Source organism: Ovis canadensis, chromosome 3, assembly GCF_042477335.2.
Source record: "Ovis canadensis isolate MfBH-ARS-UI-01 breed Bighorn chromosome 3, ARS-UI_OviCan_v2, whole genome shotgun sequence".
Classification (NCBI taxonomy): Eukaryota; Metazoa; Chordata; class Mammalia; order Artiodactyla; family Bovidae; genus Ovis; species Ovis canadensis.
Window position 1 is genome coordinate 139,979,903 of NC_091247.1, and position 27,312 is coordinate 140,007,214.

At 55.1% G+C, this 27,312-nt stretch overlaps 1 protein-coding gene across 7 annotated transcripts; it reads right to left on the reverse strand.

Annotated features, from left to right (window-relative positions):
* Nucleotides 1–51: 51 nt before the first annotated feature.
* On the reverse strand, nt 52–25,339 carry NR4A1 (nuclear receptor subfamily 4 group A member 1). Of its 7 annotated transcripts, none has more exons than XM_069580762.1 (9): nt 25,112–25,325; nt 16,619–16,738; nt 15,142–15,248; nt 4,843–5,714; nt 3,913–4,042; nt 3,443–3,594; nt 2,903–3,105; nt 2,640–2,818; nt 52–865 (listed from the first exon to the last, which is right to left on the reverse strand). In XM_069580762.1, the coding sequence occupies exons 4-9, from the start codon at nt 5,710–5,712 to the stop codon at nt 609–611; spliced, it is 1,791 nt and encodes a 596-aa protein (XP_069436863.1). In that variant the 5' UTR covers nt 5,713–5,714; nt 15,142–15,248; nt 16,619–16,738; nt 25,112–25,325; the 3' UTR covers nt 52–608. The 7 variants fall into 7 exon arrangements, with proteins under 7 accessions (XP_069436863.1, XP_069436864.1, XP_069436866.1 ...); XM_069580763.1 differs by lacking the exon at nt 25,112–25,325 and adding an exon at nt 22,783–22,976; XM_069580765.1 differs by lacking the exon at nt 16,619–16,738.
* Nucleotides 25,340–27,312: the final 1,973 nt, after the last annotated feature.

The following is a 27,312-nucleotide window of genomic DNA, read 5'->3' on the forward strand; positions in this document are numbered from 1 at the left end:
GTTTTGGGGGTGGGTGGTATGGGTAGAGGGTGCCAGAGAGAAGATCTCAGCTTCAGCTACATGTCTATTTTTTATTCAATATATTAAATATATTAATCAGAAAAGTCACATACTATAAATCCAGGAAAATACACAAATATAAATGTCAGAATCTGTCATTTGTCTTCCTCCTAGAATGAGTCTATGTACATGTGGAAGGAGGGCGGCAAGAGAGCAAGTAGGAGGCAGCTGGTGGGGGCCCATTCCTCCCTCCCAACCCCCACTCCCACCTCAACCTCTTCCTTCCTGTATTTACAGCAGCATTCGGCTTATTTACAGCATGGCGGTGTGTGTGTGTTAAAAACGGTTTATCTTACAAAAACATGAAGACCAGGGCTGGGCTCGGGGGGTAAGACAAATAGTAAGGGTCACCCCTGTGAATGCATCCCTCTCCCCGAGGCCATGAGCTCCCTGCTGACCTCCCAGAGGACAAGGGGGAGGGGCAGCCAGTCTGCAGCTCAGGCCCAGGCCGGGGTGATGCTCCGGGGGTCCGTGGGCCATGGGCTAAAGGCACGTGGGGTGGCATTATGAGCGTGCACACCGAGTGCGCACATGTTCCCGGGCCAGGGTCAGAAGGGCAGAGTGTCCATAAAGATCTTGTCGACGATGGGTGGAGGGGGCACCAAGTCCTCCAGCTTGAGGTAGAAGATGCGCTGCAAGCCCTGGGTGCACAGGGTCCGCAGCTCGGGCAGCTTGCCCAGCAGGCGTGACAGGCAGCTGGCCGGCTGGGGCTCACCCGCCTCGGCCGAGACGTGCTCCTTCAGGCAGCTGGCAATGCGGTTCTGCAGCTCCTCTACCCGGCGAGGCTCCTGCAGCCCGTGCCGGTCTGCGGCAGAGGGGGGGCAAGGTGTGGGGTTAGACGCCCTGCCCGGAACCGGACGACCCTCTCCCCCCTGCAGAGTTGGCTGCCCCCAGGTCTCTGGAGCTGCTGCTACTGATCATCTCCCATGCCCCCTCTGCACCCCACGCAAGCAGAGGAGCCCCACTAGAAGCCCAGCAAGGCAGCAATGCTCATCATCCTCATCTTCCAAGGGACAAAGTGAGGCCCAGAGAGGTTACAAGACTTGCCTAAGGTCACAAAAAGGAAATAAAACCTTAAGCAGGTTTCACTGACTAGCCCGGTATTGTTTTTTTGGTTTCTGGTTCCCTCCATCCCAGATGGTAAAGAATCCGCCTGCAATGCAGGAGACCGGAGTTTGATCCCTGTGTCAGGAAGATCCCCTGGAGAAGGGAACGGCTACCCATTCCAGTATTCTTGCCTGGAAAATTCCATGGACAGAGGAGCTTGGCAGGCTACAGTCCATGGGGTTGCAAAGAGCTGGACATGACTAAGCGACTAACACCCCAGACTACTGTGAGAAACCCTGGGTTTGTGTAGCAGCATTACAGATGTCACCTCCAGAGAAAGCAGGCCTCAAAACCCAGTGCTCTTTCTGTAGCCGAAAGTACCTCTGATTCTGTCCTACAGTTTTTTGGTCCTATGTAGCCTTGTGAAACTTAACTTAAATCCACCTTGCAACGCAGGGGACAGGGGTTTGCTCCCTGGTAGGGGAACCAAGATCCCGCATGCCTCAACTATCAAGGCCCATGTGCTCTGTAGCTCATGTACCATAACTAGAGAGTCTTTGCACCACAACAAAAGATCCCGGAGAGAAAGAGATGGGGCAGATTCTGGTGCTTTAACAAATAAAGACCTGAAAGCCTACACATTTAATGCCAAAAACTCGTATCTTGCAGAATTACATTTACATATTCACATGAAGTACACAACCAGCAGAGCTAATCAGTGCTGTTAGCAGTCAAGATGGTAGCTACCCTTCGGGCAGCTAATGACTAAAAAGCAGGCACAAGGAAGGGCTCTGAGGTACTGGTCACGGCTGTTCCTTTTTTTAAATATAACTTTATTTCTTTGTCGTTGGCTGTGCTGGGTCTCTGTTGCTCCGTGGGCCTTCTCCAGTTGCAACGAGCAGGGGCTACTCTAGTTATGGTGCACAGGTTTCTCATTGTAGGTCTTGTCTTATTTGGAGTACAAGCTTTAGAGCAGGAGGGTTTCAACAGTTGCAGCTCATGAGCTTCAACAGTTGTGATTCCTGGGCTCTAAAGCACAGGCTCAGTAGTTAAGGCACACGCGCGTAGGCGTAGGTGTTCCGCAGCATGTGGGACTCTCCCAGATCAGGGATTGAACCCGTGTCTCCTGCGTTGGCAGGTGGATTCTCTACCACTGAGGCACCAGGAAAGCCCCATGTCTGTTTCTTGACCTGTGTGTTGTTTATGTGCATACATTGTGTGATAATTTCCATGCAACATGATTCAGTAAGATTAAAAAAAAACTTTAGGTCACACCTGACACCTACACAGTTAGGACCTTGAGTAGTTGGGGCTCCGTCAGAGGCTGATGGTTTGCCGTCAGCCACAGCTAGGCCTGAAACCCGGCTCTGCCAACCACCAACTGCACTGCCCTGAGCCACGTCTGCCCTCTCTGCATCTTGTCACCCTCACTCCACAATGCAGGGGGCCCAGGAAACACCAGATGCTGGTACATCCAGAGCCAGGCCCTCAGGCCCTCCCCATCTCCCTGGGTCTGGGGACCGGCCTCCCACCTGTGATGAGGACAAGCGCGGAGAGGCAGGCGAAGGCAGGGATGTCTACCACCAAGCTGTGCAGGGAGCGAGAGAAGGCCAAGATGCTGTCGATCCAGTCCCCGAAGCCACGGGCACATTGCAGGCGGTGCAGCACCAGGCCTGAGCAGAAGATGAGCTTCCCCTCGGCTGGTTTAGACCTGGCAGGTTGGGTGCAGACAGCCGTTAGAGGGGCTGGAGGGCAGGGCGCCGGCCAAGGGCTGAGCACACAGTGGGACACTCACCGGTAGGCCAGACGGAGGATAAAGAGCTCCAAAAAGGCAGACTCCAGCAGCAGGTCCTGGTCTCCGGGAGACAGTTCGGCAAAGCCAGGGATTTTCTCGGCCCACTTGCGGATCACCTCCAGGGAACCCGAGAGCAGGTCGTAGAACTGCTGCACGTCCCCGGCATCCTCTTTCCCGAAGTGGGGCAGCGCCAGCTCCTGGAACTGGCAGGTGGTCCAACGGGGTCAGACCCCAGAAAGAGCCCCACACTCAGGCGGCCGCGTACAGCCGCGTCACGCTCCGGGATGCCAGATCCCAAGGGTGAGAACGGAGCCGAGATCCCGCCCACACTTGCTTGCCAACTCTTGCCTATTAACCCAGAGCCGAGGCTGCTGGAAGAAGCACATTTTTTTCTAATTGGCCACTGCCCAGAGGGGTACATTTTTCCATCTGGTCAGCCTAGAGGGGCCAATCCTCTTTTCAGTCTGTGGAACTGGGGGCTGGGCGGGTAGCTTTTCTCATATATAGGAAGTGCCGAATGTGGGCTGGGCAGGGCCTCACCTTGGAGTAGTCCAGTTTAGAAGTGCTGGGCCCTGAGTCCAGGTGCGCCCGGACCAGGGAGGTGAGTAGGTGGGCTGGGGAGGTTTCTGGGGGCTGCTTGGGCTTTGAAGGGAGCCGACCCCGCCGTCCTTTCAGGCTGTCTGTCCGGACAACTACAGAGAAAAGGGCTGGAGTGAGGCAGGGAGAAAGGGGCCCAGGGAAGGGACTCCCAGCCCAAGCTGTGCACCCCGGTGCTAGAAGCACACCCAAGTATGAGGAGCTAGAGCCCCCGAGAACCCAGGGGACCCTGCAACGATCTCCGCTCTCACAAGGCAGGCAGGTGGACTGGAGGCGGGGGAGGACAGAAGGCCCAGGCACACCCTCCCCTGTGGCCCACCAGGACAGATGTCTGGGGCAGAGGGGGGGGCATCTGCGTGCCCCACCCTGCTCTGGCCCACCTCTGTCCCTTGGGGCCTGTCCCAACCACCCACCTTCCTTCACCATGCCCACGGCCAGGCACTTCTGGAAGCGGCAGAACTGGCAGCGGTTTCGCCGCCTCTTGTCCACAGGGCAGTCCTTGTTAGCCAGGCAGATGTACTTGGCATTTTTCTGCACTGTGCGCTGGGGGGGGCAACACGGAACAGGCTGTCAGAGCGTGGGGTGGGGGGGGGGCCAGGGGAGGGGACTGTCCAGATCCTACTGCCATCGCAGACAAAAGCACTCTCTGTTCACAACTATTTTTCTAACATTTGGGTGGCAGGGGAGGATAAGATGGATGGGTTGGGGGAGGAAGAAAAAAAGTCTTGGGGACACTGGCGGAGGGTTCGGCCATATCCTCAGGACGCAGGATGAGGGGCGAGGGGCTCCCCAGCAGCCCAGACACTGACACTTCTTAACGTGCCTGTGTCCGCCTGCCCCTTCCCTGAGGCAGACACGAGAGGGCTGAGGGGCCAGGGGTGGGGCCGGGCAGGGAGGCAGGCACCCAGCGCTGGGACAAACACACAGCCTGTTCCCAAGTCCACCCCCAGCCCTCCAGCACCAAGCCCTCTCCTCGGATCCTTTCATCTCGTGCCAGGAACAGGAGTGCCTGGGTCCCCCCTTCCCACCAGGACCTTGAGTAGGGGGAGGCCAGACAGAGGAAAACCAGAGGCTGGCCACAGAAACTCCCCCTCCTGGGTAACCCCGCAGCCTGCACCCTCTGCCCCACTCTTACCCCTCCCTCCATCTCTCCCCCACCCCAGTGTCAGCATGAAAGGTCCCAGGTCCCTGCTCCTAGGATGGCAGCCCACCGGGCCAAGCATGCCCTCTTCCTAAAAAGCAGACCTGTTGGAAAGAGAACCCAAGTGAAGCCATCACAAAGCCTGCTGGGGTGAGAGAGCCTGCCCCACTTATAAAAAGCTACACCCAGGGCAGCCCAGTACCTTGAAGAAGCCTTTGCAGCCCTCACAGGTGCGGACACCATAATGCTGGCAGGAAGCATTGTCCCCACACACAGCACAGCGGCCCTCGCTTCCACCCGGAGCCCCACTCCGGGCCTTGGCAGAGGTCACAGGTGCGTCCAGCCTCCCTGAGCCATCAAGGTGGGGAGAAGTGGGCACCAGGCCTGGGAACGCTGTTGGCATGGAATAGCTCTCTCCCTCCCCCAGCTGGTGGGCGGCCTGTGAGGGGAACAGCTTCAGGGGGCTTGGTGCCAGGCTGGGACTGGGGCCGGGGGGAGGGCTGAAGGAAAAGAAGGCCGGTGGCTGGGGGTGCCCAGAAGCCTTGGGCAGCTGCTCTGCCCATGCCCGCAGGCCTTCATAAGTCTGGCTTGGCGAGAAGGGGCCGAAGGAGCCATCCCAGGGAGAGAGCTGGGGCGGCTGGAAGCTGGATGGTGACGGTGCAGAGCAGGGACTGCCATAGTAGTCAGAGCCGCTGGAGGACAGGGTCTCGTCCAGGGGGCCGCTCAGCGTGCCAGGGTAGCAGCCGCACACCTGGAAGTCCTCGAACTTGAAGGAAGCAGAGGCTGGGGAGGTGGCTGACGATGAGGATGTGGAGGAGGCTGAGGAGGAGGCCGAGGAGCACGGCTGGGCCGTGCCCGGCAGTTGGTAGAGGAAGGTGTCAAACTCCCCTGTGTAGCCGTCCATGAAGGTGCTGAAGCTGGGCAAGGCGGTAGGGAGAGCGGGGGCCGCCTCGGGGCTGGCCAGGTCCATGGTGGGCTTGCTGAGCTCGGGGGTCAGGAGGTCGCCTGCCAGGTGGTCACGGGGTCCTGGGCTCGGTGCTGGTGTCCCATACTGGGCTTGGATACAGGGCATCTCTGGAGAGGGAAGAGACCAAAGTTGGGGGGAGGGGGAAGTCAGTAAGAGAGGCCTGAAGCCTGATCTCTAGGTACAGGTCCCTGAGCGGCCAGGAGGCAGGACTCCCAGCCAGGCATGGGACACTGAGGCGCTAGGGCCACGGCCCACCACAGAACCCAGGAATCCTGGCACCTGGCCTGGGCACCATCTCAGCGTCTATGTCACAAAGTCCCCGGGCAAGGGTGGGCTCAAGTCGGAAGGCCAACCACACCCCGGGCAGCCTGGGAACCCCAGGGAGGGCATGTAGCCAGCATTTCTCTGCTGGAACAGGGGAAAGCTGTGTTCGTCCAGCCCCCTGCTTCTCCCTAACTGGGTAAGGCGCGGGTGGGGGCTGGAAGAAGGGTGGGTGGGAGAGGCAGCCAGGCAAAGCCAGAGCCCAGTCCTGGGAGCAGATATGCCATTCCTCCAACCTGGCACTTCTGGGAATATTCCCAGGCGTGGCTCAGCCTCTGCAAAACCCCACCTCTTCTCCCCCCACAGTGCCTGAGCTGATGAACAACATCCTGCAAATGGAAGAGGAGCTGAGAGTGAAGGCCCAGTTGCCTATGAAAGCAGCCTAGACAGCAATTAGCCTGTCCCTACCGCCATCCCCAACCCCACCCTCACCCTACATACTGAGCAAAGGCTGTAGATCCCACGCGCACCCTAGTCCTGCCATCTGGGGATGGGCACCCACTCTACATTGCCTGTGATGCTCCCAGAAGCAAAGAGGAAAGGAGCTCAGCCTCCTTCCCCAGTACCCCAAGGGATCAGGTAACCGGGCTCCAGACCTTTAAAGGCCATATGCTAGAAAGGAGAGTGTGGTGGGGAGAGCAGCCCCTGGACTTCGAGTCCTGAAAAGGAACTTCTCTGCTTTCCCGCAGCATCTCCCCCTATTATTTTTACGAGAGCACTCAGAGTCTAGCAGACTACTTGAGGGGCTGTGTAGGGCAGAGGAGAAGCCTGCTGGGGGTGATGGAAGTCTGGGTCCCTCCACTAAACAGTTCTGTGCCCTGAAGAACCCAGGAGCTCAGACAAAGGGGATTTACACCCCCTCAAATCTGGAGGAATCTGAAGGAGCAGAGAGAATCATTCGGGGGGAATCTTTAAGTTCACAGACAAGTCAAAAGCTAACGCAGAGAGGAGGCTCTCATCCTACTTGCTTGCTTTGTCTCCGTGACCCTGGCCTCATCAGTCAGGGAGGAAGGCTGGGGAAGAAAACAAGCTGAAACAGGGAGTGCCATAATCAAAGGGGACAGCAGAAGGGGGCAAAAGCTGGCATTACCTCCTGGCCAAGAGCCTGGGGAGTTCTCCCGTAATAGGCTTTCTCCCGCCTTCTTGGGCCCTGGACAGGGCAGCTCCACCCCTGTCCTGACACTCCCACAACCAACCCAGACAAGAGCCCCTAGACACTCTGGCCTCACCAACCAGCGGCGCCCATCCATAGGCATAAAGTACCTGCAAGAGCAAAGGCTGGCACCGTCTGTCCGCGCTACGACAGCCTGGCAGGGAAGGCTCTGGGGTGGAGTGTAAGAGGCAGCAGCTACGAAGGACTGGGCTGGGCACTCCAGCCTTATTCAAATCCCGTTTCTCCACTTGGAAGTCCCACATCCGGATCAACCCCCACCAATCTACCCCCACTCCTGCCTTCACGCAGGTACTCAATCACACAAGATATGGACCTCCATCCAGCCTTTGGCAGGGACACAAGGCGAAGGAAGAGGCGGGGTTGAAGGAAGGAGCAAGGAGAATCCAGCTACAGGCAGGTCTTGGCAACAATGTGGTTTGCACCTGTTGTGCTAAACAAGCCTCAGGCTGCACCCTACCTGTCTGATCCGACAGAGATTGGGGAGGGGGATCCTCCAGGTGGTACCCCACCGGAGACTCCAACATCAACTTCAATCAAGGATCCCCAAGGACGAAGCTTTCCACCTCTCTCTCTCACACACACACAGATTCAAGCTACGTTAAAAAGCAATCTTCCCTACGCTTCCAGAGACTGTGCTCTGCCGTAAGAAGCCTCTTTTATTCCAACACACAGCAGCACCCCCTCCACAGTTCAGTCGCCAATGTTAAGCTATTTGCTTGGACAATCCAGACCTCTCCTAAGATAGTTCAGGCAGAAACTTCCAACCGGGGAACCCTAGAAACTAACCCACAGCATTAAGAATAAGTGTTAAGAAAACAACTAGGGGTATAGGAGTGAGCTGACAAGCTAAGAGACCCTTTTGGAAATCCAATCCTGGAAGGAGTCAGATCCCAGCAGCCCCAAACTCTGTGCACCTTTCCCTGCACTGTACTGAGACCCCCAGCAGCAACTAACTCCTGGGCGCCCTGTGCCAACTAAGGGACCTGGGGAGACTGAACTCTAGACAGCCTCCTACTGAACAAGTCCCCACTGCAGGCACCAACTGAACTCTGTGGCTTCCACCTTGCACAGACCCCCGCCTCCCCAACACACACACACACAGCACCCAGTAGACTCCAGTCCCATCTGGGTTTTTATCCCGTTCCAACCCCTAACCCCCAAGCCAGGGTTGCAGCCTATACTCGCCCTCCTTCATGCTAACCCCAAAACATTCGGTTCTCGAAAACACTCATCTCCTTCATACAACATCCCCCCGCCCCTCCCCGCCACAAAACCAAAACGGAGAGCCCCGCTGAGATGCACACTTTCCAGGGGGCACCTACCCGGCTGGCTTCTGCTCCCCCTGCCCGGACCGGGACCGGCGCTCCAAGTCGCAGCCTGGTCCCGCGTACGCTCCCGCTGTCTTGCACACTCCCCCAACTTTCGCAGCCTCCACTACTGGGACTCCCGGCCGCGCCGGACCCTGCTCTTAAGCGCTCCATGACGCACGGGGAGGGGCGGGGGCGCCACTGACGCACGCGGCCCGGCGAGCTTTGGCCATACAAGGGCGCGGGGGGCGGCGCGGTTCCGGCGGGAGGCGGCCAGGGGGAGGCGCGGGGCCGGGGAGCCCGAGGGGGCGGGGCGAGAGGGGGGGCCTGGAATGTCTGTGCGCGTGACGCACGCGGGGTTCCATTGACGCAGGGAGCGCGGATTGTTTGATCTATAAATAGCCCCCTCGCGCCCGCTGCGCCGGCTAAAAATAGCAGCTCGCGGACTCGCAAGGCTCCGCTGGCCGGCCCCAAGACCCCGGTCCCCAGAGCAGAAAACAGGCCCAAGGGCCAGAGCCCGAGAAGAGGGCGCTCTAGCTCCGAGGCCGCGGGGCTTCCCCGGCTTCACCCTCCGGGTGCTCCTGGGAGCCACGACTGCGCCTGGCTCCGCCTCTGCACCTTCCCCAGCCTTCCCTGCTGGCTTGGGGTGCCACTGCCCGGCTGGGCGGCCCCGGGCAGGCCTTGGGCTGAGCAACTCAGGGACGCGTTCCGGGGGAACCAGCAGGGTCTCAGGTTGAGAGGTTGGCCAGGGACGTCTGACACCACAGTACCCACCACACAGATACACTCCCTTCTAGGGACATCAGACACCACAGCACCCCACCATCACACAGACACACTTACTCCCTACTCCCTCCCCCCAATTTCTTATGCAAAGTATCTTCTAGAGGGCAGGGATTCGCCAGGCCCGAGACAGGCCAATGCTGTGCTTCACAGCTGAACGAGATTTCTCACCACTCTCCTCTCTCTAATTGGGAAATTACCGAATTTCAGAACCGGGTGGAGCCTGAGAAATGTTATCGAATTTGTGCCGACTCTTCCCCATTTTATAAATAAAAGGGCTCAGAGAAACAATGACACTTGCTCAAGGTCACAGAGCAAGGTGGTGGCACACTGGGGTGGAGCCTGCCTACATCTCTAGGGGATCCCTTCCTCCCACCTCACCTCCAGCACCTGCAGGCAGTGTGTCTTTCATGTACACCAGGGCACAGGCCAGGCTGCAGGTGGCTGGAGCCTTCTCTAGATGGGGCTGTCACCCCTCACCTCCCTGGGGTGCCCCAAGTCTGGAGAGCCAACACCTTCAGTAAGACAGGAAGATAAAAAGGCTAATATTTAGGAGAAGGAGCCCCTTCCCTCCCCCTGTCCACACTAAGCCTGTGACCAAGGACGCCACTCTCGCTTCCCCTGGTCACCCCGCGGCACTTCCTTCTACCCTTGAGGCACTTCCTGCTCCTCACTTCCATTCTCACCTCCCTCTCAGGTTTCCCACACTCTGCTCTCCAACATCACCCATTCTCTTCCATCTGCTGTCTCTGCACTCCTTGCCCACCACCAATCTCTGCTTTTGAAGCCTCACGCGCTACTTTTCACTTTCTTCTGAAATCATATTTTGGATTTGGAACCAAAATCCAGAATCTTGGCTCCTCTGTTCCTTTTGCAGCCATGGCCCGTGCCTCGCTGGCACCTGAAGGCACCAGAGCATCTGATTGAAGCCAGTGACTTGCCCTTCTCCCTGCCCACACCCACCAAGAACCTGCCCCTTCACCATCTGTCTCCTCTTCACACCCTACAGTCCACGACAGATGGAGCAGGCTCCATGTAGTAACATCAGTATCTTTCAGTCAGAACCTAGCATAGCTCCCTCATCACAGCATACGCTCTCAACACAGACAGGCCTTTGTTAAATGGTCTTCCAAACACCCTTCAAGGCCACCTTCATGAAGGTAAAGTGTGGATAGGATGATCTTTAACCAAAGTTTTGTTTTTGTCTTAGGCTTTTGCATTGAGATATCACTTGGGAAAAACACGAATTCCACAGCTTAAACCTGCTTTGAAACCACTAATATAATTCATGTGTTCCCATTTTGCAGATTAGGACCCAAGGGCGCCCAGAAGAGCTGCACCTTGCTCAGAAGCACAGGCAAGTCTGGGCTGGTGAAACCAATCCAGTCATGTCACAGGCTGGTTTCCCCACCTAGCCCCCCTCCCCACCCACCCCAGCAGGGCCTTCCTCAGAAAAGAAAACAATTCTAGTATGGTAGCAAAAGTTGATTAGTCAGGTCAATGTTCTTCCCTCCAAACCTCACCACCAAAACACAAAACAAAAACAGGTGTATTAGCTGCAGCCTTAACGTCTCTTTGAAAGCTGAATCAGCAGCCTTGAGCCCTATTCACCCCACCACTTCCCATTTGTAAAAAGCAACACAGACCTTCCCTACTTTCCCTACATGGGAAAGTCGACCCAGGAGCCTCAGGGAACTCAAGTGTGGTAAGCAGCGGTCCAGGTTCCGAGCCTACATCTCCACATCTAAGCATCTAGCCTCCAGAGCTGTGCCAGCAGCCCAGGCCCCACCTGGTTTGGAGACAGTAATCTTGCTGTCCCAAAGGCAGAGGGTGGGAGAGGCAAGAGCAGCTGCCACCTGGCCATGCTTGTGGAGGGCAGGGGATGCTGGGGTCTCAGAACACATTACACTCTGAAAATAAGTAAGGAGAAAAGGCCAGAGTCCTTCTATAGGAACACAGCCAGGAGCACCTAGCCAAAGCAAAAGGGAGAGGGACTGGGGGTCCTTGAGCTTCATCCCTGCCGGCCAGATGCCCTCCAGGGAGGGTGGCCTTGGGCTCCAAATCCAGAGACTCTTAGTAGAATCCAACTAAGGCGGAACTCTTGAAAAGGCGTAACAGATACAAACTTTGGGAGGCCTAGAGCATAAGCTGGTCCAAGGCCAGATGGAGACTCCAAGGGACCTGACTAAGTCCAGCCATTAAGATAAGCAAGGTCAGAGTGAACAGCTCATTGTAGGGGAAATAAGGAGTGGAAAGGGACAGGTAATAACCATGGGAAGAGAGGTATCCACAACTTTGAAGTGAGGACCAGAAAGTAAGGCAGGGCCAGGATAACACGGGAAGGGCAGGGGAAGATGTCATGCTGGAGACCAGAGAGAGCTGCCCAAGGTCAGGTGCCCACAGCCCGGCACAAGCGCCGTGCCACCAGCACCGGGCCCCCCACTGCCCCAGTACAAAGACCTTGGGCTTCAACTTTCCCACCACCCACTGGGCACATTGTTCCTTCTACTCTAATCCCACCGACCTTCTAAGACTTCAGCTCATGCCACCCTCCTGGATCAGCCTGACTTGTAATAATAAGTACCTTCTCACCAGAAGATTTGGGGGTGTGAGGAGTAGGGAATACCAGTGAAGGGTCAGACCTTGGCTTAGGACACTGCATGGATTCTTCCATTTCACCCTCTCCCTAATCTTCTAGGAATCAGGACTTCCCTGGTGGCTCAGACGTTAAAGTGTCTGTCTGCAATGCGGGAGACCTGGGTTCAATCCCTGGGTTGGGAAGATCCCTTGGAGAAGGAAATGGCAATCCACTCCAGTACTCTTGCCTGGGAATTACCACCTGCATTTTATAAATGAGGAGATGGAGGCTTAGTGGCCAGGAATCAGAACCCCCACCCACCCCCACCCCTGCTAACTCCCAGCTCTATGCTGGACCCACTGCCCTCAACTCTGAACTCCAGAGCTGTGGCTTCTGACCCCGTGAGCCATGAGTCTCATAAGTCTAACCACAGAGCCAGGTACACACATGGCCTGCAAACTGAAAACAGCAGTGCCTACGAGGAGGTCTCTGCAGGAAACTGGAGGCATCCCAGTTCCTGGTCTGAATGATGGTCACCTGGGTGTCTTCACTATGAAAAAGTCATTAAACTATACACTCTCAAGATTTCACATCTATGGTTTGTGTGCTTTTTTGTATGTATGTTATACTCTCAGAAATAAAGTGTTTATTTACAAAATGTGCTCAGTTGTGTCTGACTCTTTGTGACCCCATGGACTGTAACCTGCCAGGCTCCTCTGTCCATAGAATTCTCCAGGCAAGAATACTGGAGTGGGTTGCCATGCCCTCCTCCATGCAATCTTCCCAACCCAGGGATAGAACCCAGGTCTCCTACATTGCAGGCATATTCTTTACCATCTGATCCACCAGGGAGGCCCAAATAATCATGTCTAAATGGGAGAGATACATCGATTCAAATGGATGCAGATGCCGCTGGCATTTACTGAAATCACAGAGAAACGGGGGTTGTTTCTCATGTATTTGTTCTATCAACACAGACTCAGCATAGCTATGGTTAGGAGAGCCCACAGTATCTAGCACGAGAAAGATCTCTCCCAGTGTTTTCTGAATCGCTCAGCTAGGCCCTCGTCCCTGCTTGTCAAATCCTTTGCGGCCCACAGACTTATGTGCTCAGACCATCCCTCCCCGCAACCAACGTGTGAACATGAAAGCAAGGCCCTGTCTCCCCTACCTTGGCAGGAGGCATCCTCAAACAGTACGTAGCCCAGGGCAGGCCCCAGTGGGCAGCCAGAGTGCACCATCGTCCCTTAGTCAAGACAGTGGGGGAACAGGAGATGGAGGAAGTGGAACTGCACTGCCCCTTTCCCACACTGCCCCCCCTCCCAACACACACGCAGTCAGGCTGGCTCCCACCCCTGCTGAGCAAAGGGCAGGAACTTGTCCTACTTTCACCAAAACCATCCCCACCCATGGGCCTCCACACCCTTCCCGGGGGGTGGGCAGAAGGAGTGAGCTTTGCCTCCTCCCCACCCCCTACCCCGAGCTTCCCCTCCTGAGCCCCAGGACCCATCACCAGGCCTGACCCAGCCACTTCCTCTTCCTGCCCCAGCATCAAGTAGGGGGATTTGCTCTGTGGGCAGGGAAGCGCTGCCTACTGCCCCAAGGGGCTGCCACGGACGGTTCTGGGAACTGGGGATGTGGGGTAAGGCCCAGGCCTGATCTCCTGGCCCTGGCCCAGGCCCTGCCATGACCAGGCGTGTTGTTCCCTATGGGAAAACTGGCTCCCAAGGACACACAGGTCAGCCACCGCTCTCCACATCTCACCCAGCCCCCAACAGGGCAAAAGATACAGGAACTCTCAGATGCATCTTTGACCAGGAGCCAACAAGCCTGGTGTGTGACCCAGGCCAGTCCCTTGCCCTCTCCCAGAGCGTTTCCTCATCTGCCCAATGCTGACAACATCACAAGTGCTGGTGCTGTAAGAATTCACTGACAGAAGGGGGAGGCTCCACAGTGAAATGGGAGCGTTGTCTGGGGACCTGGGCTCTAGAGCAGGATCCTGTGGCAAGCCCAGAAAGGAGACACCAGGGCCATCAGCTCGACTAGGGGGCCCCGCACCCTTCTCCTCCAAGAATTGGAGACAAACAGTACCCCTGCCCTGCCTCTCCCCTCCAGGGCTGAGTAAAAGGAAATGAGAGTATGTCCAGAGATGGGGCTCCACCCAGCACCAGGAAAATTCCAGACTGCATGCAGCAAGTGCTCAATTGATACTCTGAAGATAGCTGGTTAATTAAGGAGATCAGATCTCTCTCCACAGAGGTCATTTTCAGTCAAGTAATTTCTCCACCCTCAGCCCCCTCTCAGGCCAGAAGGAATCAACATACAGCATAAAAGAACAAGACCAGCCTTCAGGAAGAACATCCAGACAGAACTGAAAAACACAGACAAGATCACGGAGTTCCTTGGGAAAAGCTGGCCCACGCCTCATTTGCACCCTCCTCAGTTCTCCTTCCATCCCCTCAGGTTGCTCAGATCCTGGCCAGCTCCTCTCTCCCCCACCCTTGGAGGGTCTCCCACCACCTTGCAGAACATCAACAACCCACCAAGTTCTCCTGCCCCTGCCCAAGGTCTCCACCCAGCCTCCTTGGGCAAAATTTCAAATTCCAAAATAAAAACCCTCTGATAACGAGTCCCAGCCGGAAAGACTGATGCATTTTCCTATTGTTAAAGTATTTTTAGTCACAGGCTCTGGATTCGTTTAGAGACTCACGTTCAGAAAGGGAAAAAAAATTTTTTTTTCGAGAACCAAGAAGGAGAGCACGGAGCCTCCCACGTAAGAAGCTCCGCTTGTTCCACGCCGGCCCAAGCCCCTGGCCTGGCTCCCGGGGAACGTGTTTGTGGCAAGCTGGTTGGCAGCTCCTCCAAGCCTTGCTCCAGCCCTGCTTCTCAGGCACCCAAGCAGCCGGGAAGCCAGGCTAGGAGGGCAGGGCAAGGGCCGAGGGCTCAGAGACATCAGTCTATGGGTTCAGATCCCAAGTCCCAACCAGCGAGGGGGCCGGGGGCCTTACCCAGGGACCAGTGCTGAGGGACCTGCCTGATAACCAGCTCTCTCCAGAATCCCTCCCCAGCCTGAGCAGACCAGTGCCCTATCCAGGCCGGGTCAATAGGAGAGGAGGACTGAAGAGCCTGTTGCAGATCTCTGAGGAAGGAGACTTCCACCTCTCCTGGTTCTCAACCACAATGTGGTCCAAGTCCCACCATCCCAGGGCCATCAAGCTTTCACTCTCATTCCTTGAGAGGACTGACCACCCTTGTTTCCCCCTCCAGCCCTCCTCTTGAGGCCAAAGAAACCACAACTCAGACAGTCATGACGAAAAGAGATCCAAATGGCCCAGCCCCAGCGCCTTGGGTTCGCCATTCCTAAGACTCACCAGCTTCCTCCACACGACCTGCTTTGATTTTCAGAGGTCGTGGACAACTGCACCGAGGGAGACTCCCAGGGCTGGTTGGGACCTCTTCCTGGTGGCCTTGAGGAGCCCTGCGGGAAGAAACGTGACCGCCCAGTCAGCCTGTCCTGCCGGCCGCGGCCGTGCACCAGCTGAGTGGGCTTAGGACGTGGAGCGGCCTCCACGGCAGCGTGTTCTCCTCTGTTTATATAGCTGAAACCAGAGCCGGCCTCTGGGGACGGGGGAGCTGCCTCGGAGCCCTCTTGGCTGAGGCCTGACTTTGGCCCGGGTCAGCGAGAGCCCAAAATAGTCAGCTGACGGGAGCCCCGGCGTGAGCGTGACCCTGGGCCCATGCCCGGGCCTGGCAGACAGGTGCCCACGTCACAAGACCAGCAGCTCTAGTGCTCATGGGGCCCCCCTGGCAGCCCCTCAGGGTGCCCCTGGCGGCATATTTGGCATGGGAATTCCACCCAATCACCTCCCTCATCCAGACAACAGACTGAATGCGGGGAATTCTGCCCACAGGAGCCACTGTGTACCCAGAGGGAAGGCCGGGCACTCAGGAGGCCAAGTCAGAGCTGAGGGCGGAGGTGGGGGCTGAGCGGAGGGAAAGTCACCCGGCCCGCTGCTGTCATCTTCACTCACGCGCTTCCCGCATCCAGACCTCCGGCTGACCAGGAACACCTGCCTCATCCATTTACAGTGACTCCTCTGCCCGCCCCGGGCCGCCGAGGTCGGTGGCCCAGCACCTGCTGCCATCAGGGGGCCAGGTGCACGCCCAGCCCAGCCCCCAGCACAGGAGGCCCTGCTTCCCAGGGCTGTCCCTCCTTCTCTGCAGGCTTGGAGGGCTAGACACCCTGTCCTCTGCACCCCAGCCACCTTTCTAGACTCTCTGGACCCTGAACACCAACGCCACATGAGGCAACAGTGTTTGGGGTTCCAGCAGGGATACTGAGCCAGCTCCCAGTTCACCCGGGAGGGTCTCTCAGAGATGGCTGAGAGGGGGCTGCTGCTCAGAGATGGCCCTCAGTTCTGGGGAAGGAAAAAGAGAATCCCAGGGTCCCTGTCCAGGGCACCAAGCTGAACTCCAGCTCTCTCGGGTAAAGGTGTAATCAGGACTCTGGTAGCCCTGGCCTCACCCCATCAACTTCCTGGAACCAGGCACATGCTGCCCTGGCAGCCGTCACTCCCCACAACCCCAAGACACCCAGGCCCAGAGGCCCCCCAAGCCTGTCCTGCTAGGAAAGCCAGGCTTCCCCCTTCCCCACCCCCGCACTACCCCCACTACCGAAGAAATCAGATCTCCCCGTGCCTAGCAGCGCCGCCTACTACCTCTGCAGGGCTTCCCTCTCCATCCCCCAAACCACATCCGCTTCAGGCAGCTCCTACACCCACCTTGGCCCCCCAGCTACCTACTCAGGAGGCCCCAGGGGCATACAAAGGGCAACGGCAGGGCACTTACCACTCTGGGTGGACCGACGGAACTTAAGCAACAGTTGACCATCCCTAGGACCTTTGGGGCCTGGCAGAAGGGGCCAATACCAGGGAGGGGCTGGGGCTGGCCTCTGTCCATGGCGGAGGCCTACAGAGGGAATCGTGTGAGAGAGGAGAAATCAGCCGGCAGGGCCATTCTCTGGAGACAGTGCAGCCAGAAACAGACATGGGGACAGAGGCAGGACCCAGGCCGCGACGGAGGACAGGCCAGCCCAAGGTGCCCCGAGCTGGGCATCAGAGGTTGGCGGCCCACACCCCAAGCGAACAGCACTCGGGAACGTGGCATGTGGCCAGGAGCTGCTGACGGTGTCTGGAGCATCTCCAGGCCCTGGAGACACAGCCCCTCAACCTTATACCCCACTCCTGGGTGCAGCAGCAGGTGGTACGTCAACCCAGCTTTCAGCTCCTTGATGTACACAAAAGGACAGCTGGAGGTAGAGAAAAGGGAGCTACTGCGAGGACAGAGCAGAACACCTCTCTCTCCTTAATGGACTCCAACTTGGTCCCTAAAGCTTCACAGGCCCCCACAAGGCAAGGGCTCCATGCTCCTAGCTCTAGGAAGCCCAGACTTCTCATCTGAGCAATGGGGACTTTCAGGAAGTCTTCTGTGAGGGGAGTCCAGTCACAAAACAGGAAGATCCAGCTTAGGGAAGAGTGGTGAAGAGCATGGATCCCTGCATCAGTGTTGCCTGGGTTCAAATCCTGGCTCCTTCACTTGTAACCTTGGGCAAGTTACATAACTTCTCTGTTCTTCATCTGTGAAAATGACTATCTGTAATTGACGTTTCTAAAATTAACAACTGTAAGGTTATCAGCAGGTTTACAATGATTTCACATGCAAAGGACTTAGTGCCGGATACACATAGGTGCTACTATTATTGGGAGGAACAGAATGAAGACACATAAAAGCTAACCCCAGACCCTGGTCCCTATTCCAAGCCCCTTCTGTGAACCTGGGATCTACTTCCAACACCAGATGTGCATGCCATTCCTCCAAACTCTTCAAGTTCTCCCCCGATCCTGCTGGTGCCAGAGCCTTCAGCCAGGGCAACCCAGACCCCACTTCTTACCTACCCTTTTCCTCCCTTTAACCAGCCCTCTCCTTTCCTGACTGGGCCCCAAGGTGAGGGCAGGACCAGTCAAGGTGGGATCTTCCCTAGTTATCAGGCTGCCCTTCAGGCCGAGATGAAGTCTAGGAAAAGAGAAGTAGATGCTCCCAGGGTGGGTGGTAGAGGAAATGAGGAGGAAGTCCCAGAGGGTAGGTGACAGCCCCTTTACCCTTCTAACTTCTGTCCTGGGGTCCATAGGCTAAGGGGCATTCCTCTGGCCCAAAGCACCCAGACTCTCCTCTTACAGGGCTACCAGCACTTCCAATGACCCTAGGCATACAATGGGGAGCAAGGCATGAAGAAGAGGAAGGCAGTCTGGATGAGTCAGAGGGCTTCCAACCCCAAACAGAAGGCAAAGTTCAGTTCAGTTCAGTCGCTCAGTCATGTCCGACTCTTTGCAACCCCATGGACTGCAACACACCAGGCTCCCAGTCCATCACCAACTCCTGCAGTTTATTCAAACTCATGTCCATTGAGTAGGTGATGCCATCCAACCATCTTGCCCAGCATCAGGGTCTTTTCCAATGAGTCAGTTCCTTGCATCAGATGGCCAAAGTATTGGAGTTTCAGCTTCAGCATCAGTCCTTCCAATGAATATTCAGGACTGATTTCTTTTAGGATGGACTGGTTGGATCTCCTTGCAGTCCAAGGGACTCTCAAGAGTCTTCTCCAACACCACAGTTCAAAAGCATCAACTTTTCGGTGCTCAGCTTTCTTTACAGTCCAACTCTCACATCCATACATGATACATACAAGGAAAAACCATAGCCTTGACTAGATGGACCTTTGTTGGCAAAATACTGTCTTTGCTTTTTAATATGCTGTCTAGGTTGGTCATAACTTTTCTTCCAGGGAGTAAGCGTCTTTTAATTTCATGGCTGCAATCACATCTGCAGTGATTTTGGAGCCCAAAAAATAGTCTGTCACTGTTTTCATTGTTTCCCCATCTATTTGCCATGAAGTGATGGGACTGGATGCCATGATTTTAGTTTTCTGAATGTTGAGCTTTAAGCCAACTTTTTCACTCTCCTCTTTCACTTTCATCAAGAGGCTCTTTAGTTCTTCTTCACTTTCTGCCACAAGGGTGGTGTCATCTGCATATCTGAGGTTATTGATATTTCTCCTGGCAATCTTGATTCCAGCTTGTGCTTCATCCAGCCCAGTGTTTCTCATGATGTACTCTGCATAGAAGTTAAATAAGCAGGATGACAATATACAGCCTTGACATACTCCTTTTCCTATTTGGAACCAGTCTGTTGTTCCATGTCCAGTTCTAACTGTTGCTTCCTGACCTGCATACAGATTTCTCAAGAGGCAGGTCAAGTGGTCTGATATTCCCATCTCTTTCAGAATTTTCCAGAGTTTGCGGTGATCCACACAGTCAAAGGTTTTATCATAGTCAGTAAAGCAGAAATAAATGTTTTTCTGGAGCTCTCTTGCTTTTTCGACGATCCAACAGATGTTGGCAATTTGATCTCTGGCTCCTCTGCCTTCTCTAAAACCAGCTTGAACATCTGGAAGTTCACGGTTCACATACTGTTGAAGCCTGGCTTGGAGAATTTTGAGCATTACTTTGCTAGAGTGTGAGATGAGTGCAATTGTGTGGTAGTCTGAACATTCTTTGGTGTTGCCTTTCTTTGGAACTGGCATGAAAACTGACCTTTTCCAGTCTTGTGGCCTCTGCAGAGTTTTCCAGATTTGCTGGCATATTGAATGCAGCACTTTCACAGCATCATCTTTTAGGATTTGAAATAATTCAACTGGAATGCCATCACCTCCACTAGCTTTGTTCTTAGTGATGCTTCCTAAGGCCCATTTGACTTCACATTCCAGGATGTCTGGCTCTAGGTGAGTGATCACACCATTGTGATTATCTGGGTCATGAAGATTTTTTTGTATAGTTCTTCTGTGTATTCTTGCCACCTCTTCTTAATATCTTCTGCTTCTGTTAGGTCCATACCATATCTGTCCTTTATTGAGCCCGTCTTTGCATGAAATGGTCCCTTGGTATCTCTAATTTTCTTGAAGAGATCTCTAGTCTTTCCCATTCTATTGTTTCCCTCTATTTCTTTGCACTGATCACTGAGGAAGTCTTTCTTATCTCTCCTTGCTATTCTTTGGAATTCTGTATTCAAATGGGTATATCTTTCCTTTTCTCCTTTGCTTTTAGCTTCTCTTCTTTTCACAGCTATTTGTAAGGCCTCCTCTGACAGCCATTTTGCCTTTTTGCATTTCTTTTTCTTGGGGATGGTCTTGATCCCTGTCTCCTGTACAACGTCACGAACCTCCGTCCATAGTTCATCAGGCTCTCTGTCTATCAGATCTAATCCCTTGAGTCTATTTCTCACTTCCACTGTATAATTGTAAGGGCAAAACCAAAACAGAAGGCAAAAGCAGGCTGCAAACCTGGCCCAGCCCATGCCCTACACCTGCCTCCCAGAATGACACTGTCATCTTCCCATACCCCAGAAACGGTCTGCAGTCAGGCCCTAGCCCTCCGGCTCCCACCAACTTTCCCTTTTCTCCCTTCCAGCCCACAGCTGAGGAGTAAGGGAGGCCAAACACCTTCTATCACAGTCAAGCCCAACCTGAGCGCCCGGGTTTTCCCCACTTATATCTGAGAACAGGGGCCAGAGTCAGAGATCCAGTTGGTTCCCCAGAAAGTGATTCAAAACATCTTAGAGCGGGTATCTGATCTTATCTCCAGTCCCACATCCACAGTCCCTCCACAAGCATTTACTGAGGGCCTACTGTGAACCAAATCGTGAACCACGAACACTGGGAGATCCAAGGAGCAAACCGAGACCTGTGGGCCCTAGGAGGTTACAGTGGGGGAATGAATCAAGGTCAGTCACAATCAGCACTGTGCAGAGGACAAACTGAGGGCTGAGTGGGCTTAGAGGAGGAGAAAGTGACTCCCTCCCTAGAGAAATGGGACCATCAGCCCAGACTTCAGCACCCACTCCTCCCTGTGCTCTAGCCTCATGGGCTCTGTTTCCCCACTCAGAGCCTGTGCACTGGCTGTTTCCTCTGCCAGGAAAGTCACTGCCTGTGATGTCTGTATGGCCAGTTCCTTCTCATCAATCAGGTTGGCGAACCCATTTCACCTCCACTCCCACCCTGCAGCGTTAATCTGTTTTTATCATCTCCATAGGACTAATGCCATTCGTTTACACGTGTGTCCCAGTGACTGCAGAGTTCAGTGCCTAAACCTGAGCTCAGCACTAACAGGTGCTCAGTAAGTACTGGTGGAACGTGGGAGAGGGGGACTCAACACATGCCTGCAACAGAACTGGGCTGGGAGGAGGGTTGACACTGCAGTTAAGGAGGTGTCCCTTCTATCTGGGGGCATACCCAAAGCCTGAGGGTGTTTCCTTATGTTGAGTCACAATGGAGTCCAGCCCCCAGCCCTGGATCCCAGTCCTACATAGCTAAGCCCATCTGATAACTCATCCTCCCTCCTATGGCATATTTGAGACTTTTCTTATCTAAACTCTTTGCAACAGGACATGAATGACAGACCCTTTGTAGCCCTGGTGGCTTCCTGATAGCATAAACTCTGCATTGGCTAATGTCCCCACCCAGAAGTAGATATATTACTCTTATCAACAATACCAACAGCAGTTCATATTTGTTGAACACCAAGAAACTTCCCTGGTGGCTCAGACAGTAAAGAATCTGCCTGCAATGCAGGAGGCCCCGGTTAATCCCAGGGTCAGGAAGATCCCCTGGAGAAGGGAATGGCAACCCACTCTAGTATTCTTGCCTTGAGAATTCCGTGGACAAAGAAGTCTGGTGGGCTACAGTCCATAGGATTGCAAAGAGTCAGAGGCACTGAGCATTAGTCGCTTTCCCTTTCACTTTTTTTTGATGTGTTAAACACATCACTAAGCACTTTACACCCATGTACTCTTTTTAACCTCACACTATGAGGAAGCAATTATTATTAACATTTTAACAAGGAGGAAACTAAGGCACAGAAATGTTAAGCAACCTGCCCAAGGTCACCCAGCTAGTTAAGTGACAAAGCCAGAATTAGAACCTGGGCATCCCCCTTCCCTCCCTGGACCCGTTTGGTGGGCACAGAGCAGTTTGATAGCCAACACCAGAGAGCAAGTGGGAAGCTCTGGGGCCTGGGTTGCTAGGCTAAACTTCTCAGCTAATTTTCTAAACTCCAGCACAGGCCTTAAAATTAACAATCAGTCACATTCATCCTGTTGGGCTTGGTCCATCCTTCCCCCTGTCTGCCATCGCTTGGAATCTTGGCTTTATTGTACTACACACTTGTCATTGTTCCACTCAGCTCTTGGTCAATACCAAGAGTTGGCTGGCTTCCCTTTCAAGTCTTCATCCAAGTCACTTGGAGCAAGAGGGTTTAGGAACATGTCTGAAGCCACCACTGAAACCTCCCACCAGGCTCTTATCAACCCCCTACTCCACCAGCACGCTTTGGGCATAACTTGTGAACCCACCTACCTCTTCCTTCCCAGCCTTCCTTTTCCCAGCACACCCCCCAACCCAAATTTATATTTCGTTGGAAACCACCGTAAATGCCACTTTTGTAGCATTTCTAATCCCAGGTCCGTTCCTGACTCCACGAGACCCTCTCCAGGCTGTTTCTCTGCTGTGACCCACGAAGGGGTTGCAGTGAGCCACTGGGGTCCTTTCCCGGCTCGGCGTCCTGGCAGCCGAGCTCTCGGACTGAACTCCTGGAACCCGTTCCCTGCAGCCAACGGGTAAATGGAAGGAATTTCTCCGGCCTGGACACCTCCAGCACCCCTCGCGGGCCAAACCCCACCCTTGGCGGGCTGGTGTGAGAAAGCGCTGGCCGTCTCACTCGGGGGCTGACTCGGAGCTAGCTGGTTCCTCCCGGAATCCAGTCCCTGACCCCCACCACCCTCATCACCCTGGTCTCCAAGCGGGACTCCCAGCGCGGCCCCGGGCACCCGACGCGCACCCATGCAGACCCATCTCTTCCCGGGCCTCTCCCGGGACCCCCGTGCCTCCTCCCCGGCCCCCTCACCTGGCCTGGCTCGCCCTGCTAGCCTCTCCGCCCCCGCCTTCCGGGGTCGCGCCCCCACCAGCGAGGAGCGGCTCAGCAGCGCGGGGGCGCCCATGGCCCGGGCGGCAGGGGGTCGCGGGCACGGCGCGCGGGCCCCCACGGTGCTGCCGCCGCCTAGCGCTCCTGCCGCCGCGCCGCCGCGGCCCCGTGCCCCCAGCCCTCGGGCAGCCCCCCGCCCTGCAGTTCCGGCCGCAGCCGCGCCCCCCGCCCCCGCAGCCCGCGGCCGCCCGCGCCGCCGTCCCAGCCCTGGGCGCGCCTCCCCCGGCGGGCGGGCAGGCGGGGGACCGTGACGCGCGCCCATTGACGTCTCCGGAATCCCGGCGGCGCGGCCGACGCAGCCTCATCAATGGGGCTAAAAATAGCGGCGCCCGGAATAGCCGCGAGCGCCCCGCCCCGCGGGCCCCCCTCCCCAACCCTCGCTGCACACCCCATTACATAATCCGCCGGGCTGTGGCCGGGGTTGGGGGAGCTGTTTTTCGGGTGAAGCGTCTGTGGCCTTGCTAACACCTTCCGACAGAGGCTGCAAACCTAGAGCTGACTTCTAAGTAAATTTACCCGGGGCTTCCCCGAGGAAGAGGTGGAAAAAATGAGGCCCAGAGAGGCTCAGCAGTGGTCCAAAGTCACACAGCAATTAGACTGCTTCGATAGGACAGGACCCCGGCCCTCTGAACCGCGGACACCCCCACCAGCCTCGCTTGGCCTACATGCCACCACAAGGGCAAGGGGCCCGGCCAGCAGGGTGTCCAGCATTCACACAAGAAGGCGGCTTAGAGAAAGAGCACTTGCTGGAAAGATGAAATTTCTCTTGGAGAGAAGCATTTCCGGAGGCAGCTCCTCCCATACTGCTGTGTGACCTAGGGCAAGTCACTTCACCTCTCAGCCTGTTTCTTTACCTATAAAACAAGGATGATACTATTATCATTCTTTTCTGGGTATCAGGAGTCAGGAGGACTGAACAACTGTGGGACTGCCTTGTACACAGCAGGTCCTTAAAGTGACTTTCTCCTTGCTTTCCTCTAGGAACTTGACTTTCCCATTCCACAGAATTGCTTAGTGCAAGAGGTGCTTAGCGCAAGAGATACTTATGCAGAGGCCCCTGCAGTGGCCAGGAGGCCCTGAGTGGCCCACTCTCTTCTCCCCAGTAAGAACCTTCCTGGGGTGAGAGTCTTGGAAGGTTTCTCTTTCCCACGTGACTGGTACACTCTTTGGAAATGGGAGAACTATACTTGTCTGGAGCAAATCAATCCTTGTCTCCCAACAGCAGCGCACTTCGGAGGGGCTGGTTCAGGGAGACAGGCCAAGGCCGATGCAGTGGGGCTGGGGTTATGGTGTCTACTCCAGTGCTGCTAAGCAGGCAAGGCCCTGGGAGACACTTATCAGGCAGAACCAGACCTGGGCTCTGTGGTCACAGCCACCAGCCCGTACTCATGTTTGGAGCCCACTTAAATTATCAGCATGCTAATCAACCCAGCATTCAGGCCAGCCCCACGCAGCAAAGAATCTCTTCTGCATTCAAAACTCTCCAGAAGAGGCCCCACGCGTGCTCCCCCACCCCCCCAGCCCTCATTCCGGGGCCACATTCCTCTCCCCACCTCCTGCCCACCCCCAGAAATCCTTTCCTGGACCTGTCCTAAACTCCTGCTGCACTCACAAGTCTCTTTTCCTCCTTTTGAAAATGATCCCAAGGATCTCTGGTTTGTCGCAAAATCACTTTCTCAGAAACTTTATGTTTCTTTCCCAGATTCAAATACTAGGCCAAGATGGAGATAAAGAAACCAATTCTTCAAAAATGCAAGGTGTGTGGGGGGGAGGCTATCAGTCTATTTTTTTCCTTCCCCCTTCCCCCCTCCTCTCCTTCCTACCCCAGGAGTTCCTTCCAAATGGGCTTTTTAAAGAAGCCACTACCCCCCACCTCCTCTTTTTCTTTTTCCAGAATTCTAACTTTTGAAATACATTTTAAAAATATTTGCCTGTGTAGGAGAAATACATTTATTTGGACAGGAAGAATAAAATTTTTTAAAAGTCTGAGTTACCACTTTTTCCATGAAGAATTCCAGCCCACAGAGGTCTCTCCCTTCTATAAATACTTTAGCACAACTTGGCTTTATTACATACTCTCCTGTTTTATAATGAAATAAAAATATATTAAAATATGTAATGCTAAAACACACATGCCCATGTCACTTGTGGTGGCTGACTGAGGTGGCTGAAGGAACATAGGTTCGAGAGGCCTGGGACTGACCCTGGTCCCCACTATTACCAACTATGTGACTTCAGGGCAATTACTTACCTTCTCTGGCCTTCCGTTTCTTCATTGGAAACACAAGGATGACAACATACCGATCTCACAGAGTTGTCATGAAGAGTGCATCTTTAATAGTACGGATAGAAAAATGCAGCAACAAGTCTGGGACTCAGTAGAAAACCTGCCATTTCCACACAAAAGAACTTGGGTTAAGGCAGGGCTGGGGACTTCATCTTCAAGCTGCACATCCAAAGTACTCACCCTGGCTTTTCCAGATAGTATGTTTATCTGGAGGCTTGAGCTGCACAGATGAGGGTGATGTCACCTCATGATGTCACGACAGATGTCCAGCAAATTTCAATCCTCTTGTCTCCTTGACCCAGTTAGCCAGTGGCCAAGCCAGGGCGACAGCCCCCATCTTCCATCTCCCAGACCAGTACTCGAATTTGTATGCACCATCTTGCTCCTTTTCTTCGTAAGTTAGGCTCTCCTCTTTCTACACAAGTTTCAGGAACTACCACAGACCACACACTGCAGACGGGAAAACTGCAGGGGAAAACTGAGGGGAGAGAAGGGCAATTCTTTGCACAGCTCAGGAGATAGGACTAGAGGGGAAAACAGACCCCATCCAGTGCTGTCCCACATTATGGGAAATTCCTAAGGGAGAAGGACAAGCTCTTGCCACAGAAAGCTGGGGAGGCAGGACACAAGACAGCTCCCTGCCAGAAGAGAATATGGGCACAGCGTGAAGGGACAGACAGGACCAGGTAAGGCAGAGAGAAGGAAGAGTATTCCATAGAGGACAAAGATTGATCACAAAGTTCACAGGTATGGGGTGGGGACAGGGTAGAGATCTTGGGGGCATAAAGCCCCAGGACTCAGGACAGTCAAACCCTTAGTGGTGTTCCCCATATGCCCTTCCATCTCAAAAGTAGCAGAACCCAGTAACCCAACTCTGCCCAGTCAGACAGACACCATTCCACCTTACCTCCACCCTGACCCACTGGGGGCGGGGGTAAAAGGATGTCCAGGGGGTGCCCCAGACCATTTGGGCCCTGAAGGGGCTCCCCTGTCCAGGTCCCAGCCCTCAATGAGGAGAGGGGCTGTGGAGGGGATTCCCTTCGTGGTTCCCTTCCTCACTCTGAGGATGGAGAAATACCAGGCCGGGGTCCCCCCACCCCTTCCCCACGTTTAGGAGCAATTAAAGGGCAAAAAATGGGGACACAAAGACCAGGCCTTTCAGGGGCTGTCCCAGGGATCATGGCTTTCCACGGGTGACCTAGATGGGAGTACATGCTCTGAACGACATAAGGAGGAGGAGGTGCCCTGCTGGGTGCTTTTAAAAGTGTCTCCACATTTGCTCTTCCCTAGTTGCCATGGAAGGCCGTCAGGGCCAACAGGAAACAGTGGCCAAAGTCACCAGGCTGGAAGTGACAGAGCTGGAATTAATACCAAGATTTCCCCTAAATCCAAGCCAGGCTCTTTATTATTAAAAACAAACAAATCCTCTGTAACTTATTTTTTAAATTACAAAATCAAACAAGCTCGTTGTAAACAAATGCAAAACGTTACAAAACTGCGTGATGATTTACGAAGTGAGAGACCGGTAATCTATTCCCAGAGGAGTCGAGTTTGGTAATCCTCTGCTGCCTGCTTCCAGATTTCTCTCCACGTTGCCAGAGATCAGATCTGGCCCAGCAGGCCCTCCCAGAGGGGCCGGGACCGGAACGCCGGGCCGGGACCGGAACGCCAGGCCCGAAGGAATAGGGCCGGGCTCCGCTGCAGCGTTGCGGCCTCGGCTGTGCCCCACGCCGTGTTCCCGGGGGCGGCCGTAATGCCCCGCGCCAGGCCGGGTTGGGTCGGGTGGGGCCCGGGGAAGCCGCTACGTCACCAAGCGGACCGGAGGGAGTCCGCGCCGGGTCCAGCCAGAATTCCATTACATCACCCCGCAGCGCGGACCCGCCGCTGGGTAAACACCGCTGCAAACCATTGGCTACCGTGCCGCCCTTCCAACCAATAGCACGAGCGCATGCAAATCAGCCATTGGGCGTTCACTGCCTTTGGGTCTGATGTATGCAAATAGACTTCTTTGCCAGGATGGCGCAGGGCGGCGGGCGTAGGGGGCGGGTGCCTCCAGGCTGAGAAAAAAGAGTGGCCCCGAAATCCGAAATCCGTAGCGAAACTGGTTGGGGACTTTCCATCTCAAATATGGTCCGGCCATTCCTGTGGGGACTAGAGGGTAATTA